Source organism: Zootoca vivipara, chromosome 12, assembly GCF_965207765.1.
Source record: "Zootoca vivipara chromosome 12, rZooViv2.hap1.1, whole genome shotgun sequence".
Lineage (NCBI taxonomy): Eukaryota > Metazoa > Chordata > Lepidosauria > Squamata > Lacertidae > Zootoca > Zootoca vivipara.
The window spans coordinates 27,164,102-27,183,441 of NC_142595.1; the positions used below are offsets into that span (position 1 = coordinate 27,164,102).

Sequence of the window (19,340 nt, forward strand, 5' to 3'; positions counted from 1 at the left end):
TTAACTCCTGCAGGCTACATCAAGCCTGTTGAACCAAGGTCCACAGAGGCAGTTCCCCTTTTCTTGTTTTTGGTTTTTTTCTGGGTTGCCCCAGAAGTTCAGTTGAAATATCTTCTGAGATCCGGATGCAAAGTACTGTCTGCATGTGTGATGTCTAGGATTGGTTGTGCCGACAGTAGAAGTGGACCTCTTTTGGGGCTGGCTCAGTGGGCACTCGAGGCAAGAAAAGATCATAAAGCACTTTTCCAAACTTTTTTTAAGGTGCTATATATAAATGATACATATTCAAAGCAGATACAGCAAAGGTAGGGTCAACAACCACCTGGGGGATTTCAAGGTGGGCCAGGAGCACCCTGATGTGGGTGGATTAAAGAGCAACGACTCGGTAACTAATGCAGGCCCAGCCTGTGTAAAATAAAAGGGCTTTATTGCACTTGGGAGCCCTTGTTCCAGCGGCTCCCAGGAGCGTCGCCTCCATCCCTGCACAGTCCCCACCCTGGAATTTTGCTTCTTGAGTGCCATGGAGTTTTGGGAGCCGGAAGACTCAGTCAAGCAGGTCCCTCAGTGACTTGGCGGCTGTAAGAATAAGGAAGGGAAGCCACAGGGTGATGATACAGCTAGGCGCATTCCTCCCCTCTGCATTACAGTTTTCAGCTTCTCTCTTTTCCCCCCAGCCCCTATCTATTCTATACCTTTCACAATTTCTGTGAAGCACGGATACAGCAAGGCCGCACTGTGGTCTAAACCACTGAGCCTCTTGGGTTTGCTGATTGGAAGGTTGGCGGCTCAGATCAATGCAATGGGGTGAGCTCCCGTTGATGTCCCTGCTCCTGCCAACCTAACATACTAGGGCAAGTAGATAAATAGGTACCACTGCAGCGGGAAGGGAAATGGCGTTTCCGTGCGCTCTGGCTTCCATCCCTTGCGCCAGAAGCGGTTTAGTCATGCTGGCCACATGACCCAGAAAGCTGTCTGCAGACAAACGTCGGCTTCCTCGGCCTGAAGCGAGATGAGCGCAGCAACCCCACAATCAAGTTTGACTGGATTTAACTGCCCAGGGGTCCTGAACTTTTACCTTTACCTTAGTATTGCTGACTGCAAGCCTCCCCCTATATTTAGATCTATGGCTGCTCGCTCTTGTTTGGCAAGGCTCCTCTGACTAGCAGAAATCCAGCACATGGAGCTTCTCCCATCTCGTCATCTTGGGGTGAAAAGCTTTTATGTGCTAAAGGTTTTGCCAGCTGGGGCTCCTGTGTTAAATGCCCAGGCACCCTTTAGGGTGTGTGTGTGTGTGTGTGTGTGTGTGTGTGTCACTACTAGTCTCCAGAGTGGGCTGATATGTTATTCTTCTCCATTCCTCATACTGCCTCTCATGTATGCCATATTATCCCTGGTCCACATGTCCCAGAAGGGCCACTTTTGAAAGAGATCTAGGAGCGGAGAGCCTAGGTCAGGGGTCATCAACCTTTTTCAGCCATGGGCCGGTCCACCATCCCTCAGACCATGTGGTGGGCCGGACTATATTTTGGTGAAAAAAATGAATGAGTTCCTATACCCCACAAATAACCCAGAGATGCATTTTAGATAAAAGCACACATTCTACTCATGTAAAAACACCAGGCGGGCCCCACAAATAACCCAGAGATGCATTTGAAATAAAAGGACACATTCTACTCATGTAAAAACACGCTGATTCCCGGACCGTCCGTGGGCCAGATTGAGAAGGCGATTGGGTTGCCTAGGTCATGGGTTGGCAAACTAAGGCCCGGGCGCCAGATCTGGCCCAATCGCCTTCTAAATCCGGCCCACGGACGGTCCGGGAATCAGCGTGTTTTTACATGAGTAGAATGTGTCCTTTTATTTCAAATGCATCTCTGGGTTATTTGTGGGGCATAGGAATTGGTTCTTTCCCCCCTTCAAAATATAGTTCGCCCCCCCGCAAGATCTGAGGGACAGTGGACTGGCCCCCTGTCACTATACCTTTTGAATTCAGCACACCCCTTCATTTCAACTGTGTGCGCTGTATAGGACAATATCTTACCAAGGGGTTGGCTTCTAGATCTTGGTGGGCCGTGCCCAGTGCCCGCAGACACGAGTGGTATGCCTCCAGCAGCTCCTTGCATGCCTCTCCTCCCTTTTCTTTAATGCTGCAAAAGGTAAATGGAAACAGTGAAGAGCCTTTACATTTCCTGCCCTGTAAAGATTTTGACTTGCAAAACCCCCCAAACAAGCATGCAAACTTGCAGCAGCTTGGAATGGTTCAGTGCCTAGATGATGTGCTTTGGCAACCCTTTTTTATCCTAGGTTTGCGAGACTACCCCATAATGTGCTTGTGAGCCTATTATCTAGATAGATCCAAGGCAGACTTTTGCACCCTCAAAAACCATAACCTGGCAGCTCATACGGGAAGCACCCCACCCAGTGGAACGTGATGGAAGGAATTTAGCTTAACAAAGTGCATTTAAACATGCTAGAAATTTGGGTTCGTGCAATTAAAGTGGATTAAAGCACTCTCTTGCCCCTAGTGCAACAACTCCACTTAAACATCAGTCTTCTTGTGGTTGGGATAGTGATGGGCAAATGAATGGTTAACAGGAAGTTGACTATAAACGTGCAGCAAGCAAAAAACGGGATGGATGCTTGTCATGTAAATCTCCCTGTAACCAAATCGGAAGTAGTGCTTAAGAATGACTGGGCATGTTCTAACCTGTGTAAGCTTTGTGCGTGTTCAATAAGGTCATCTAGAGGAGCTCCGCAAGGTTCTAAGGGCAAAACAAAGTGATTTCTCATGAAAAGCGCTAAAAAAGAAACAACCATCATTTTGCCATAACAAGGTCTTGGGTGTCTGAAGAGAAAGCCAATAAACATTTCCTCATGCAATCAGCAAATTGGGCTATAGATGAGGAGTGAAGATTTTTAAAAATAAAGATCATGAGGAATTCAGGACTTTTTCCTTGCTACCATTATAATCTGAGTGCTTTCGATGAGCAGCAACAGCACCTTCCCCTCACTTGTAACTTTCACCTTGCATATTTTGTTGTTGTTTAGTCGTGTCCAACTCTTCGTGACCCCATGGACCAGAACACGCCAGGCACTCCTGTCTTACACTGCCTCCCAAAGACAGTTTTGGTCAAACTCATGTTCGTAGCTTCAAGAACACTGTCCAAACATCTCATCCTCTGTCGTCCCCTTCTCCTTGTGCCCTCAATCTTTCCCAGCATCAGGGTCTTTTCCAGGGAGTCTTCTCTTCTCATGAGATGCCCAAAGTATTGTAGCCTGAGCTTTAGGATCTGTCCTTCCAGTGAGCACTCGGGGCTGATTTCCTTCAGAATGGAGCATATTTTGTGCCTTGTGTCAATTAACATTAGATGGAATGGCCACTAGGTGGTAGCAGAGGGCCACCTATAGCCAGGTGAGACTCGCCTGCTTGATGCTTGCTGACCTTGCTAAAGTCGTCCATGTCTCTGTTTTTCCTACTAAGTCTGTGTTTTGATCATTTGGATGGCTGGCCAAAATAAGGCGCCGGAACTCTTTTCTAACAGTGCAATGCTGGGGAAGGTGTCACATATTTTCTCTTTCCCTTTTATTAAAAAAAGTACCATGCCGTTGTTAATGGAAGCATAGTAAGCCATTGCAGATTGAAAGGTGGTAGCCTGGAACAGGCTCATTCTCGAAAGGCTGCAAACTGCTTGCAGATGCTACCTACCACCAGCCAACCAAGAGACCCAAGTGCTGGCGGTTAGGCCTGCGGGCCAGAGATAGCAGCAAAGCTGGCAGAGGGAGGGTCGCTCCTGAGATAAGCATAGAGAAAGGTCAGGCTGGAGCCTGCAGATCTATTCAGAGCCAGCTCTCATTAAATTCCAAGTGAGAATTGCTGCCTGTTTGCCCTGGCCCCTGTCCCAGTACTTTCACAGAAACTTAGCAGGTAAAGCAGGGAGAAGAATTGCAAGTTTGGTGGAGCTCTCCATGGCACCAATTGGGAATTTTAGAGACCTAGGTCAGTTCAGTACCTTTTGGAGCTAAAGCGATTAGCAAAGGCTAGTTTCCCTTTCTTCGCCTTAGCTGCTGTAGTATTTCAGTTGTAGTAGCTGGAGCTTGAAGTTCACACACACACGATCTCGTAAGTACATAAGTACATCAAGCTTACATCTTTTAGCTCACGTAGTCTGGGCTTTTGAGGGCGGCCCCACCCACAGGTGGTTTGTTCTTGATGCCTCTGAACTAGTGACCCTAAGAAAGCAGCATGCAAGGTAAGCCGCTTGCGAGAAAGAGCCTGGGTGTAACTAGACGATGCAAGATATGATATGGAGGAAGTAGACCTGCCCTGAGCTTCACTGGGTTCTGGCAGAATTGACACTTACAGAACATTTTTGAATCAAAAAGACTCGAGGGAAGGTCTTTATAAGAACACTTGCTTCAAATGACCAAATAATTTTTCCATAATGGCAAGAGACGAGAGTGTATAACACAGATAAAAACACAATGCAGTTGCACAGTGATTAAAAAACGTTTTTTCAAAAGCTTTTTTTTTTTTAAAAAAAGATTATTAAAATAGTTGTGCCTCTCCATAAAGAAACTTAACCGAAGTTATATTTATGAGGGTTTTTTTTCCAATGGAAAAAGATCTGCTGAAATGTTAAGGATTATTCCTGGCCTCAAAGGCAGGGAGGTTCTCTTGGAAAGAACCTAATTTACAACACGAATGTATATTTGTAGAGATTTCCGATTGGCTTACGTACAACCAATTTATGTGCGTCCAACTGATTGCGCACGTGTGCATCACAGTGACCCAGAAGTGGCTGCAAAAGGTGTCAGAACAGGGGCTTATGCACACTAGACCATCATGTGTGATAACCCAAAATGCAACGCCTGCGTAAATCCGGGGTGGGGGGAGGGGGCTGTATCACAGTTAACAAAGAAAGGGACTAGCATACTTTAACAATGAACTATTACTTTTATTATAAGTTTCAGACCTTATCCAGGAATATTTTCACCAGCATCGTCAAAACGACAGATTTCCTTTAAGTTCCAAAATAAGATACAGTACTTGAATGTCCGGTTATTACTGAGTTCTCTTCCTTTGACTCCTGCGGCCTTTCGGCAAGCCTAACTGGTTTAAAGTCCACTCATTCAATAAACCAGGCATGTCCAACAGGTAGATTGTGATCTACCGGTAGATCACTGGATGTCTGTGGTAGATCACTGGTAGATCATTGGCTCCCCACAAAGAAGCTGAACAACTGTGGCTCCCATAAAAAAAAAAGCTCAACGTTTTACCTCCTCCCTGAAAAAACTCAACAACTTTGACCTGAAACCCCCCATGGCCTCCCTCCTTCCTAAAAAAAGCTCAGCAACTTTGACCTGAACTCCAAAAAAGGGGGTAGATCACTGCCAGTTTTTAACTCTGTGAGTAGATCGCAGTCTCTTGGGAGTTGGCCACCGCTGTAATAAACCATTCCACCTACACCACATGAAACGTATCAACAATGCTAACTTTACTAATCAGCTCAGTTTCCTCTGAATTCCTGAACTGCACCACTTTTCTAGAATTTTTGTCCTCCTTAGGGCTTCCCCCACCTCTAAGGATTGTTGAACTTCTGCAGATTTTGAGGTCTGCCTTCCCTTCACAGCTGAATCCACTGAGTCTCCACAGAACTAGCGTTAGAGAGAAGGGTCACCATGCAGCAAAAAGTCAATTATGGTCAATCCTGATGTACACTTGGGTGTAAGTAAGGCCCTTTAACTTCAGTGGGGCTTCTCAGTACTAAAATGCATACTCTCCAACATTTCTCTGATGAAAATCGGGATGTCCCATTCCATAATGATAAGTTTACTATTTATACCCCACACATCTTTCTGAGTTGCCCCAGCCACTCTGGGCGGCTTCCAACATATATAAAAACACAATAAAACATTAAACATTAAAAACTTCCCTATACAGTCATACCTCGGTTTAAGTACGCTTCGGTTTGAGTACTTTCAGTTTATGTACTCCGCGGTCCCGTCTGGAACGGATTAATCCACTTTCCATTACTTTCAATGGGAAAGTTCGCTTCAGGTTAAGTATGGACTTCCAGAACCAATTACACTCATACACTTCGGGTTAAGTACGCTTCAGTTTAAGTACTCTGCGGACCATCTGGAACAGATTAATCCACTTTCCATTACTTTCAATGGGAAAGTTCGCTTCAGGTTAAGTATGCTTCAGGTTAAGTACAGACTTCTGGAACCAATTGTGTATTTAAACCGAGGTACCACTGTACAGGATTGCCTTCAGACAGCCTGGGAGTCAAATAACTCCTTACCCTCCAACATTTCTCCAATGAAAATAGGGACATCCTAAAAGGAAAAGCGGGACATTCCAGGATCAAATCAGAAACCAGGATGGCGTCTCTAAATCAGGGACGTCCCCAGAAAATAGAGACACTTGGAGGGTCTGAAAGTTTGAGGGGTTTTCATAAAAGGCAAATGAAGAACACCCCGACCTCATGAACTGAGAATATAAAGTGAACTATTGTGCTAACAATGAAACCATGATGCACCTCCATGGTAACTTGTCTCTCTTGGCATGGAGGGCATCCAGCCCTTTGTGACCTGGTAGGAGAGGGATCTCACCGCGATCAGAGTAGTCTGCACTGCTGTTTCTGCCTCTCCCTGCCTGGTTCAGCTGCTCAAATTCCTCCTCACTTGGGCCCCTTTCCTGTCCGCCACAGCTGAGCACATTCCAGACAAAAAGAGCCTCAGGGCAGCAGCTTTGTCCCTTTGTTGGAAGCCAGTGGGGATGGACCATTCTCGGATGTTATCTCCTTGGCCTGTGTTTCTAAAGAAGGTGGGGTTAATCCAGCTATGCTCATCCCTGTGTATGTAGCTCATATCAGGTGCAGGCAGACGTCAGGTTTGCAGGAACTTCCAGAGTGGTTGGGGCGACCCAATCAGATGGGCGGGGTACAAGTACTTATTATTATTTATTACTGTGAGGTCCACCAGTCAGAGACAGGTGCAAAATGGTGGCTTGAAGGTGCCGAGCTGGATGCAAAATGGAGTTAATTATTTGGGTGGAGTTAATTATTTCCTGCATTCCATAAGCCATACTCTGGGGTAAGCTATTTATGCAAGCACAAAAGAGATATACCATTGTTGTTTAGTCGTTTAGTCGTGTCCGACTCTTCGTGACCCCATGGACCAGAGCACGCCAGGCACTCCTGTCTTCCACTGCCTCCCGCAGTTTGGTCAAACTCATGTTCGTAGCTTCGAGAACACTGTCCAACCATCTTGTCCTCTGTCGTCCCGTTCTCCTAGTGCCCTCCATCTTTCCCAACCTCAGGGTCTTTTCCAGGGAGTCTTCTCTTCTCATGAGGATCTCTCTTCAGGATCTGTCCTTCCAGTGAGCACTCAGGGCTGATTTCCTTCAGAATGGATAGGTTTGATCTTCTTGCAGTCCATGAGACTCTCAAGAGACTCCTCCAGCACCATAATTCAAAAGCATCAATTCTTTGGCGATCAGCCTTCTTTATGGTCCAGCTCTCACTTCCATACATCACTACTGGGAAAACCATAGCTTTAACTATACGGACCTTTGTCGGCAAGGTGATGTCTCTGCTTTTTAAGATGCTGTCTAGGTTTGTCATTGCTTTTCTCCCAAGAAGCAGGCGTCTTTTAATTTCGTGACTGCTGTCACCATCTGCAGTGATCAAGGAGCCCAAGAAAGTAAAATCTCTCACTGCCTCCATTTCTTCCCCTTCTATTTGCCAGGAGGTGATGGGACCAGTGGCCATGATCTTGGTTTTTTTGATGTTGAGCTTCAGACCATATTTTGCGCTCTCCTCTTTCACCCTCATTAAAAGGTTCTTTAATTCCTCCTCACTTTCTGCCATCAAGGTTGTGTCATCTGCATATCTGAGGTTGTTGATATTTCTTCTGGCAATCTTAATTCCGGTTTGGGATTCATCTAGTCCAGCCTTTCGCATGATATACCATTAGGTGCAGAGATACTGAAGGATCAGAAAAGACTGTTTATGACTGCAACAACAGCTGCAAGGATGTTGGTTTCCCAGAGTTGGAAAGACGACAAGGTCCCTACCAGAGGGGAATAGCAGAATCAGCTGTTGGACTATGCAGAGATGGCAGAAATGACTGGGAAAATCATAAACCAGGAGGATCAAAACTTCAACAAAGAATGGGGGAAATTTATATTATGGAGAATTTCAATGGAGAATTTAAAAGCTAGAGTGATTTATAATATTCGGTTAACTAAAGTCAACTAAAGAACCCATGGAGGGGACGAGGGAAGTCTACAGATTTGGAAGAATCTTGTGTAATTTTTACTATTTGTGATTTTGAATGTGACTAAATTTGTAAAACCAAATAAAAATTATTTAAAAAACAAAACAAAACAAAAAACAAAGGAGATATACCATTGATTCTAAGAGCCCCTTGAGGACTTTTAGCCCCTTGTTAGGTCAAGGTTTTCTATCTTCTGCCCACCTTGACTTGCCTCCCAAACACTTTCTACATCAGTTTGGTTTGATGCATTGCCTGGCAGCTCCTACACAGCGGTTTTAGATAGACTGCAGGAGAATGCTTTGCAGGCCTTAACAGCACACACGAAACGCTTCACATTCTATTTATCCCATTACGTTGAGGCTAGCATAGACGTGGCATATGCTAACAAGGAATGGCCAAGTGTATTTTTTCCTCTAACCTCCGATTTTTGTCAGTCCTTCCTGGTTCAAATTGCATGGAACTAACAACGGTCGATTTTGTGTGTGTTTCATTCGGACGAAGGAGCTTTCTTTCTTATTTTTAAATTGGGTGAGCGGAACTGTGTACAGGGACAGTACGGCAAGGAAAGGGTTACTTGTGCGGGGCTAGACAAGCCACATTATTGCCGCATGGCTGTCCGCTCTGTTTGGTGCTAATGAAGCCTGTGCTGAGTCAGTGCCTCCCCTGCTCCCTGCCTCTCTGCTTGCCATGCCATAACATCCTTCTCCATTTTGGACCTTCTGGAGTTACTGTAGAAAATGGTGGGTGTGTTGCCCCATATGTGCTGGTTAGATCCACCGCCTGGCCCCCTTTGTGTTTTGGCAGGAAATGGTGGGCGAGGGAAAACTTAGAACAGGCCTCCCCAGACTTTGGCCCTCCAGATGTTTTGGACTACAATTCCCATCTTCCCTGCCCACTGGTCCTGTTAGCTAGGGATCATGGGAGTTGTAGGCCAAAACATCTGGAGGGCCGCAGTTTGGGGATGCCTGACTTAGAAGCTACTTTGAAGCGCTTGGCGTATTTAAGAGTGCCGAAAGATGCAGAACAACTTGTAGGATGGTTGGTGAAACATTCAGCAGAATCTACCCCCTCCCCGCCGTCTGCCCCACTTCTGCCAGATACCTGGCTCTGTTCATTGAACAGTGGCATTAGCAGGCAGCAAACCACTGACTCTTCTTCCGATAAGGAGATGGGGGGAAAGCTTCCCTTGCTGAGCAGTGTGCTGGCACACAGGGAGTTATCATAGACCATCACACCATTCCCACAGTTCCACGCAGGGCCTGTTGCCAGGGAAACGCAGCAGGAAGAGCCCAATGTGGGTCAGGGATGTGCTGCTGGCAGTGGATTAGATGGGATCCACGTGGTTGTGCAGGTGCCAGCCATTGGAGACGTTTGCTGTGTAGAGATAGGAGGATCTGACCGGCTGCCTTTGCCTGTCGTCTCCCATCAGGCCCACAAGTTAACAGGATTGAGCATGCAAACATACAGTGCAGAGTCCCTCCCTCCCTCCCTCCCTCCCTCCTTCCTTCCTTCCTTCCTTCCTCCCTCCCTCCTTCCTTCCTTCCTTCCTTCCTTCCTCCCTTCCTCTTTCTTTCTTTCTTTCTTTCTTTCTTTCTTTCTTTCTTTCTTTCTTTCTTTCTTTCTTTCTTTCTTTCTTTCTTTCTTTCTTTCTTTCTTTTTTCCTTCCTTCCTTCCTTCCTTCCTTCCTTCCTTCCTTCCTTCCTTCCTTCCTTCCTTCCTTCCTTCCTTCCTTCCTTCCTTCCTTCCTTCCTTCCTTCTTTGCAATTTCTTTCTTTCTTTCTTTCTTTCTTTCTTTCTTTCTTTCTTTCTTTCTTTCTTTCTTTCTTTCTTTCTTTCTTTCTTTCTTTCTTTTTTCCTTCCTTCCTTGCAATTTCTTTCTTGGTACACAATTTTAAGTGTTCATAGATTTAAAAGATTCAGCACCTGCATTTTTCAACACTGCAATCCTAATATGTCAGAAGTAAGATATTTGTTATATGTTCTTTTGGTCCCCTCCAACTCGTTTTTTAAATCTCATTCAACTTGGATTGAATTTGGCTCAAATCCTGCACAGCGATCAGAGATCTTTCCTGTCTCCCCCTCACCATAACAGATAAACTTAAACCCAAATCTCAGAAGCCAATCATAAAGTTCTCCCTACAAGGAGATTTTAAGTAGTAAGATCTCAACTTTATTTCAAATGAGATTATTTTTTATTATTAAGGACTGAACTATTATCACCACCATCATCAAAAATCCTAAATTTGAGTACTGAAAAGAAATGCATTTTTAGGTTCTCTTTTGCCTTTTAGTCAGCAAAAGCTACGCTTCAATCCATCTGTAGGGTAGATCAAGTTGATAGGACTTCCCCAAGCCAATACAGTCGTACCTTGGACACCAAATGTCTCGGTACTCAGACGTTTTGGCTCCTGAACGCCGCAATCCTGGAAGTGAGTGTTTCGGTTTACGAACGTTCTTTGGAACCCGATTGACCAATGGAGCTTCCGTGGCTTCTGATTGATTGCAGGAGCTTCCTGCAGCCAATCAGAAGCAGCGCTTTGGTTTCCGAACATTTTGGAAGTCAAATGGACTTCCAGAACGGATTTCGTTCGACTTCCAAGGTACGACTGTATAGTCAAGATCCGTCAGCCTTGTCGGCACCAACATCACAATAACAAACACTGATATTTATACAGTGCCCTCTTTCTCTTGACCACAGCTGCTCTAGGCCCACAGCTTGAGACAGGTTGCTCGCTAGGCCAGGCCATGCGTCCTACTTTACAGAGGTCAACCCTCAGTCTATTTGAAAGGCCTCTTGCCACAAACCTTTTTTTCTGCTGGAACTTGCTGAAACTCAGTTCCAGCACCTTTCAGGTGGGTGCCATTGCCATAATAAGAGAACAAGGGAGGAGGTGTTCATGGTGAGTTCCGGCACCTCTTTTCCTAAGAAAATAGCACTGGTGACATATATTGCATTTCTGTTTGAATTACTATATTATTTCTAAATTTTACACCGGCAGATATACATTGAGCTATGTGTGTGTGTTATATAAACCTGTTTCCTCTGTCTTGGCAATTTGTAATTGGACACACCACTGCTCTGGTTTTCCTCGACAAGGTTCGATGACGGGGACCCCGCAACTTCTCTAGGTATCTGAGCACGCATTGGATGTGAGTTATGACTTGTACGTACGAAGAGTCCTGCTGGATCAAGCCCATGGCTCATCTAGACCAGCTTACTGCTCTCACAGTGGCCAGCCCAGATGCCTATGGAAAGCCTGCAAGACTGATATTTAGAGACATATGCTGCCATTCCTTGTCCTGCCCCTTTGCTGACCTTGGCAAGTGTGCCATGTCTCCTTTCCCCTCAATAAAGCCCCCCCCCCTCGAGTCCAGTTATGTAATTGATTGTCCCCTGCTGATCAAAAATCCCTGCGGCCTCATTAACGACAGCTATTTCCCCATCCCCAACACAGCCTGGCAGATGGCAAGTCACAGGGCGTTCTTGTCATCCTGCATTAGTGCCAACAGGCAGATCAGAGCCGCTGGGGTCGATCGGAGTGTGTTGCGACATTTTTAATTCACAGATTTGTTTACATGAAATGCACCCCACTTTTCCTGTCCAAGCATAAACCAGTCAGAGCGACTAATCTGAAAACCATGAAAGCACACACATAAAACACACCTATGCTAGGGCTGCCATGTACCCTTATTTTCCCAGACATTACCGGGATTTCAAAGGCGGAATTGACGTCCAGGAGGGTCTTTTCTGAAAGGTGGTGCTTTGTCCTGGATCTTAGACAAGTCAATAAAAAAACCCAACCATGTTTTTTTGGGGTATTTTTTGTAAAAAAAGAGAAGAAGCTAAAAAACTGAGGGTTTCTTTAAAAAAAAGTTCAACAATTTTTGGGGTATCCTTGTTGAAATATGGCAACCCTAACCTATACCTACAAGGTACCCTGAAAAAGTATAACAAAATAGTTACGCAAAGGCCCCCATCTGCGCTATGATGTGGGGTGCGAGACGCCCCGAATTCCTGGGTCCAACAAAAGCTAGAATTTAATTGAGGTTTAGGAAGTTACACTGTGCTGCACCCTGAACCCTAAGTTAACAAGTGAGGCCTGCCTGGTGATAACTAGCTGAGTGTGGGTCGCTGAGGGGACAAAGACCAAAGTAACCCACCAAGAAAGTATTTAAGAAGGCAAGGCTATGCCAGATAGCTATATCCAAAAGAACTGGATATAGGGGACCACAATTTTTCTCACCAAAGAAAATTGTTCCATCAAGAATGAGAAATACATGAAGCCGTATTTTATTGCTTTTGGTTTGTAAGTTGCCTCAGGCATTTTGCTTTAGAAAAGCAGTAAAAGAAAAATATCTTAAAATAATAAACAATACGGTAATGGTGTATATTTGTTATATGCATGCAGTATTACAATACTAGCACTTTTTTTTGCTTGAAGTACGGTGGCGTTGCTCTGGAATGTATGTATGTATGTATGTGCAAAATGACTGTTTTCATTGGGTATCTGCCCTGCCTCTAGAGGGCAGCACGTGCCCTGCACAGCTCATCTTTGCGAAGTCTTTTTTAGCTCAAGCCACCTGGTCATTAAAAAAGGGGGGGTGAGCTTGATAGTGTATTATTTCTGGTAAATCCAAACTATCATCTTCCAAAAGAAAATCCCCTCTGCAGGCATTTTAGGATTAGCCTGGCAGACGGAAACAAGTGTGTGTGTGTGTGTGTGTGTGTGTGTGTGAGAGAGAGAGAGAGAGAGAGAGAGAGAGAGAGAGAGAGAGATTATAAAATCACAGTGATGTCACAAAAGAAAAAGCAGGGGACAGTAGGATAGTGGTGAGGGGAGAGGTGCTTAAGGAAAGGAGAGAATATCTCCAAAATTACAAAGGGGTGCAGAGACTGAAAGGCTACAGATATCTAGTAGGGTTGCCATATTTTAAACAGTGAAAATCTGGACAGAAAAGGGTTTGGGTTTTTTTTTGCCAAAGTTTGGTGATTTCACCAACCCCCCCCCATATAAAATGCAGTTTTAAAGCTATTTTTAGGGGAAATAGCCAAAAAACCAACATTGCCAACATGGGTTGCCATACATCCGGATTTTCCTGGACATTTTTTTAAATCGATTTCCGCCCAGTCACTGCTTCCAATTGCAGTATTCTGGATATGTCCGGGAAATTCCAGACACATGGCAACCCTATATCTAGCCGAATTCTCAGCATTCCTCACTGGATTATAATTGCTGGCATTCTGCAAGAGACATTTATGTGATATATACCATAAGTATGTCCATGGATGCAGAGCTAAATTGGTATTGGAAAGCATTGGGGAATTCTTTGGTCAAGATTTTTAAGAAACTGAAGCTATGTACACACTCCAATTTACTCTCCATCCAGTGACCTCCCACCAAAGACAGGGCATTAGTCACAATCCATATCTATCCTATCATGTCTTATGAAATGCTGCATTTTGATATATTTATCCCAAACCAGCTTTGACCTGAATTGATAAAAAAACAACCTTGCCATGTTCTAAGCCAACAATGTGTCTACACAGTTTGATTGTGGCTGTCGCTCTGAAAGATAGCATCAAAATACAGAAAACATGCAAACAAACAAACAAACAAACAAACAAATTGTCCAAGATTATTTACTGAGCAAGAAGTAGGTCTTCTGGGTACATTTGGAACCAGAGCTGAGAATAAGTGAGACTATGTGGAAGATTTCTAAACATAATCTGCTGCCTCTCCCTTATCTATGGTTTCTAGCTGAAATTTAGCCAGAGCAGAGGTGAGGAGGCCATGTGTATGCTTAACCCTTCCCCCGGTTACGACTCCCTCCAACTACTGTGGTGGAAAAATACAGGTAAAACTTTTGTCTTCCCATTCCTAAAACCACTGATCTAACCCAATAAATAAGGCTGCTTACACGGTATACCTTTTGAAGCACATTTGAAGCACTTTTGTTCATTCACATACAGTGGTACCTCATGTTGTGAAAGGGATCTGTTCCGGTGGCCCATTCGCAACATGAAAAGGCCGCAACATGAAGTGCCGCATCTGCGCATACGCGTGATGCAATGTGGCGCTTCTGCGCAAAGCACGATTTAGCGCTTCTGCGCATGCGCGCAGGTTACAGATGTGCTGAACCCAGAAGTAACCCGTTCCGGGAATTCCGGGTTCGGCGCGTCCGTAACCTGAAAAGACGCAACATGAAGCGGACATATCATGAGGTATGACTGTAATTCTGGGTATTGTAGTTTGTTAAGCGTTGCCAGGAATTGCAATTGTGTAAGGGCTAAACTACAGTGCCCAGAATACTTTGAGGGGGGAAAATGTGTTTCAAAGGGGCTTTAAAGGTGTCCTGAAGCTAGAGTGTGAACTTACAAAGGTAAATTTACTTACCCACACCATACATTTAGAAAGCACATTGCTTTCTCCAAAGAATCCTACAGACTCTAGTTTACCCCTTCAAAGCTACAGTTTCCAGCTCCTTTAATGCACAACAGTTCTCAAGATTGCTATACTGTTTTAGACACTTGCCAAAGCCTTATTTTGGTTCAGCAAACGTATCCAGACACATACGGTACTTTAGTTACCCATAGTCGTTTTAAACATTTGCTGATTAAATCTGTGTTATATTGATTATTGTTTTATATACCAGTGGCACCTCGGTTTTTGGGTGTCTCCATTGCCGAATGTTTCGGTTTTTGAACACCGAAAACCTGGAAGTAAATGCTTCCGTTTTTGAACGTGCCTCGGAAGTAAAATGGCTTCAGCTCTGCATATCTGTTGTTTTTCACAATTGTCTCTATTGAACTGGCGGACCGCCCTTTGTGCCTCGGTTTTCAAACACTTCGGAAGTCAAACGGTCTTCCGGAATGGATTACACTAGGAAACCCAGGTACCACTGTATATTGTGCAGATGTTTTTTGAATCTTTTATCACGTGTGTGTGTGCAAAATAAATTAAAGGATAGGCTCAGTTGGAGCCCTGTATTTTAAAAATATGATGCATTTGGCAAAATCCCGTGACCAGGAATGGGTCAGAGCGATAGTTTCTGTGGGGAGCTTTGTGGGGCCAAATGCATCCGTCACAGAATCACCCTGGCCCCTGGCCCAATAGGAGGATTTACTCCTTACCCTCTAATCCTTCTAGCTGAGCTTTAGCTGCTTGAGTTAATTGAGGCTCAGGAGGCTCAGGGTCTGAATAGTATCACTGGAAAGAACGGCAGAAGAAATGCAGAGCTGTCATTTCCTCTCCATCAATTCTCCACCCCCCCAATAGCACCCTGCAAATACTGTACAATCTTCTACCTGCCTCCTCACAACCCCCTGCATAAAGTTACTCCCATTTCACAGATAGGAAACTGAGGCTCCAAGACTGGTCCAAGCCAGTCTGGGACTTGAACCACAGGACAAATGCTACACTTTGGTCCTCCACCAGACCATACTCAATTAGCTGCTGTGAGACTGATACGACACGTGGCTTTCTTTTACTCATTCATTATATTTTTAAGTATACACTTAAAATAAACTTTTAGGTTCACATCTTTTCTCTCTCTCTTAAAGAAATCGTAATATGTGACTTGGCCCTAGGAAATGCAGGAAGGGTATTCCACTGTCTTATTCAGCCAATATCTGTTGGTGTTTGCAAGCTTTTGGGTGTGGTGTTTTTGTGCCGATGAACATTTTCAAGCTGATAGAGAGAGATCTGTGTAACTTGAAAGCTGACGTCGGCCTAGTAAAAGACATTGCCTTATTCGTCTGCATGATTATGATGATGTGTTGTGCTATTTCTTCACAGCTGTGCTAAATAGTGTACACAATGTAAGTGTGAAATGACCCTTACCTGAAAAGTTGGCTGTTTTATTAGAGGAGTCCATGCCCCATTTGTTTGTTTGTTTACATATTTAGAATTTACACTTTCATTAAAAAAATAAATAAAATCAAGGCGGTATGACGGGTGAATTACACTAGTATAAGAATAAAATCAATAAAAGGCGCCTACAGAAACACCATTAAAAATCAGTAAATGCTGATCAGTTAAAAACAGAAGAGGCAAACCAGCAGGACTTGGTAAGAAGCACTCATTGCCACAGACTTGGACCTCTAGTGACAGAGAGAGATCAAGGAATCTCCCCAAAATGTGTCCCTGCTCCTTTTAGAAGGAGTGTAACCCCTTCCAAACAGGCAATGGGCTTATCTCCGATTTAAATCAAATGTAGGTCCAGAGGCGACGGTTCGGAAAAAAACTGGAAGGAAAACCCAGAAGAAGGTGGGGAAATGGGAAAAAACCCACAGGAAAAGTAAAAATCACATCTTTTCCCTGGGCTTTCACATCTCTTAGTTCACTGCTCCACATGACCAGCATAATGTTTAAAAAGCACTTTATATCCCCCTGCCTCCATTTCCCTCCCTTCTTGCTCTGTTTCCCCCCCCTCTTGTGCTAAATTCTAGATGGTAAACAGGGACACATCCTCCTACCGTGTTTCTCCGAAAATAAGCCATACCCCGAAAATAAGCCATAGTGATAGGCAGTTTAACCTTGTAGGTTAAACTGTACCATAGTTAATTAAAAAAATTAAAACATCCCCTGAAAATAAGCCACCGTGTTTTCTTTTGAGGAAATATAAATATAAGACTGTGTCTTATTTTTGGAGAAACACGGTAGCACTAGAAGCGTACATGACTGTCTCCAAATGTTGACTGCTGACCAGTGACACCTGGACTGGTTATAAGTAAAAAGGCAGGCAGGTTGGGTGTGGCTGAGGTTCGTTGGGCAATGCCCCACTTGCTCTAATGGGCAACCTCTACTGAATCTCAAGCTTTCTTTCTAGATAGATATACAGTGGCACCTTGGTTCCCGAATGGCTTAGTTGTGGAACAAATCGGCTCCCGATTTGAGAGGGAAGTTTTTATAGGTGCAGTACCAGTGTAGCTGCCACTAGAGGGCGCTGGTTTGCAACCTGGTTCTTATCCCAGCATGCATTTTCGTCTGAGTGGTGTGTTTGGAAACATGGGTTTTTAGGGTTTTTACCTGGCACAGGTAACAGGGTTACAAAAGAAACTTTTGGATATTCATGAGTTCAGAGGGTAGTGGTTTCTTAGATATGTTTGGTACATGAACCATGTTATGGGATTTACTGTCAATAGACTTATTTTAAGGGTAGGCATAGGGATCTTGTGTGTGAGGGTGGCATTTCTGAACATTTGTTATAGACCTTACCCTCTAGGGGTATGACATTTGTCTTTGAAAATGGTATGGGGTTACTCTCATATTCGCATGCGGCATTAACTGGTAATCCCTGAGCAGTCACTTCCATTCCCTGCAGCCGTTCTTCTGAAGAATAGATTTTAAGTTTGTTTGGTTTTCTTCCCTACTCTGCTCCATATATTTGCATGTGGTTATAGCTCGCTGGCAGCAGAAAGCCTAAGGTATTGCATTCTCTTTTTTTCCAGGAGCTCCGAGCTACCATAGCTTAACCAGCAGCTCAGGTCTTGCAAAGGTTTTATGCTAGTGATTTAGCTGAGGAGGCGAGGTTTTGCAGAGTGCTCAGCTTTGAGCTAACAAATGAAGCTCTCGAAAAACGCACCTGCCTGTTAGCTACGCTACACTTGATCTTAGCCAAAAGCCCGAGAAGCAATTAACGTGGTTTAGGAAATCCCATTGAAGCGGAAGCTGACCAGAACCAGAGGTGAAGCCAGGCGATTAGATGTCGAACCAAGTGGGTAGAGGACACAGTCCTCAGAGCCAACCAATCTTTATACACAGCTCTGTGGTTTCGGCCACAAACTATGCCACGACCAGACATAAGCCTGGCTTGCTCAGGGCTGGCCTTTCTTTGAAGCCGAGTGATGCAGCTGCCTCTGGTGGCAGATTTTGGCTATCTTGATGAAATGGTGGCACACTGGCAGTCATCCTTTTAAAAAAACGAACCTTGCTTGATCATTTGCAGCCAATGAGGCAAGGACGCCATTTGCATTTTCCGCATCAGGTGCCAGAATATGGGGTAGCTGCCTCCCTCTAGGCATGTGTGCGAACAGCGGGGGGCCTCTTAACAATTTTCTGCTAGGCCAGTTTCCCAACACACATGCCTTTGGACTCTAAGCGTGCTCCCTTCCTTGATTCAGCAGAGGTCGCTTGTATCCCTTCGTTACTCTTCCCAAGCTTTTGCCTCCGGGCATCCAACCCGCCCTGTCACTCATCTGACCTAGAATCACCCTAGTACAGCTTCCCTTGGAAAGACAGGTGGGAGTCAGCGGGAGGGGGGTGTCTCCCCCCTCTTGCCTTCAGCGACCCACCAACCACATCCCTTCAGTGCATGAGTGCGCCACACTCCACAACGACCTTCCTCACCTTCCCGGCGGGGCTTTTGAAGCTGACATGTACCTGCCCTTGGGGGCTGTTCACTGCCCACTTCACCCCTCGGTCCCCTTACCATTTCTCAGAAGCAGCTTTCAGCTCAGCGCAGGGTGGCTCTTCCGTGGTGGGCTCAGGGGCGCCCTGTCCCTCTGCCGTGGCATCGCTGTGGCTCTCTGACATGCTGGGTCTCCTGGTTGTGCGTGCCTGTGTCTTCTGCACTGATCGAGAGGAGCGGTGCTGACGATTCCTCTGGCTGGAGGCAGCCGGAGCCCTGCCCAGTCATGCAGGATAGACAGATAGCTGGGCGTGTATTTTGTGTGTGTGTGTGTGTGTGTGTGTGTGTGTGTGTGTCTTCTTGGGTATTTGAGATAGGCTGCAGCCGCTGAGGTTTTTTAATTCGCAGAGAGGCTTAGCTGGGACAGAGCACCCTCCCTTCCTGCAACAGGGCTGGGGGCAAGCGAGGAACAGGAATCAAATCGCCTCTCTCGGTGAATGGTGGACTCTGACCTGGAAGGTGGCCGCAGAGTCCGGGCCAAGGAGATCAGCCGCAGCAGGGAGTGACAACTGACGGGCACCGTTCTCGCTGCCCACGCAACTTAAGGATAATTGGCCACAGAAGGTGTGAAGCTCGATGAGATCTGTGGCCAGCCAAACCAGCCGTGACCTCAGAGGGCCTTGGAATCTATTCAGTGGGCCGGGATC

The 19,340-nt window shown here is 45.2% G+C and overlaps 1 protein-coding gene across 1 annotated transcript; it reads right to left on the bottom strand.

Annotated features, from left to right (window-relative positions):
* Positions 1–405: 405 nt before the first annotated feature.
* LOC118095057 (uncharacterized) lies at positions 406–18,943 on the bottom strand. Its single transcript, XM_035135944.3, has 3 exons — positions 18,715–18,943; positions 2,042–2,147; positions 406–576 (listed from the first exon to the last, which is right to left on the bottom strand). Exons 1-3 carry the CDS (start codon positions 18,816–18,818, stop codon positions 562–564), a joined length of 225 nt encoding a protein of 74 aa, XP_034991835.1. The 5' UTR covers positions 18,819–18,943; the 3' UTR covers positions 406–561.
* Positions 18,944–19,340: the final 397 nt, after the last annotated feature.

Coding starts and splice junctions, on each gene's coding strand:
- LOC118095057 (XM_035135944.3), bottom strand. CDS start 18,818: ATGTCAGAGAGCCACAGCGATGCCACGGCAGAGGGACAGGGCGCCCCT. Junction 2,148..18,714: donor AAAGCTGCTTCTGAGAAATG/GTAAGGGGACCG, acceptor TACCTTTTGCAG/CATTAAAGAAAAGGGAGGAG.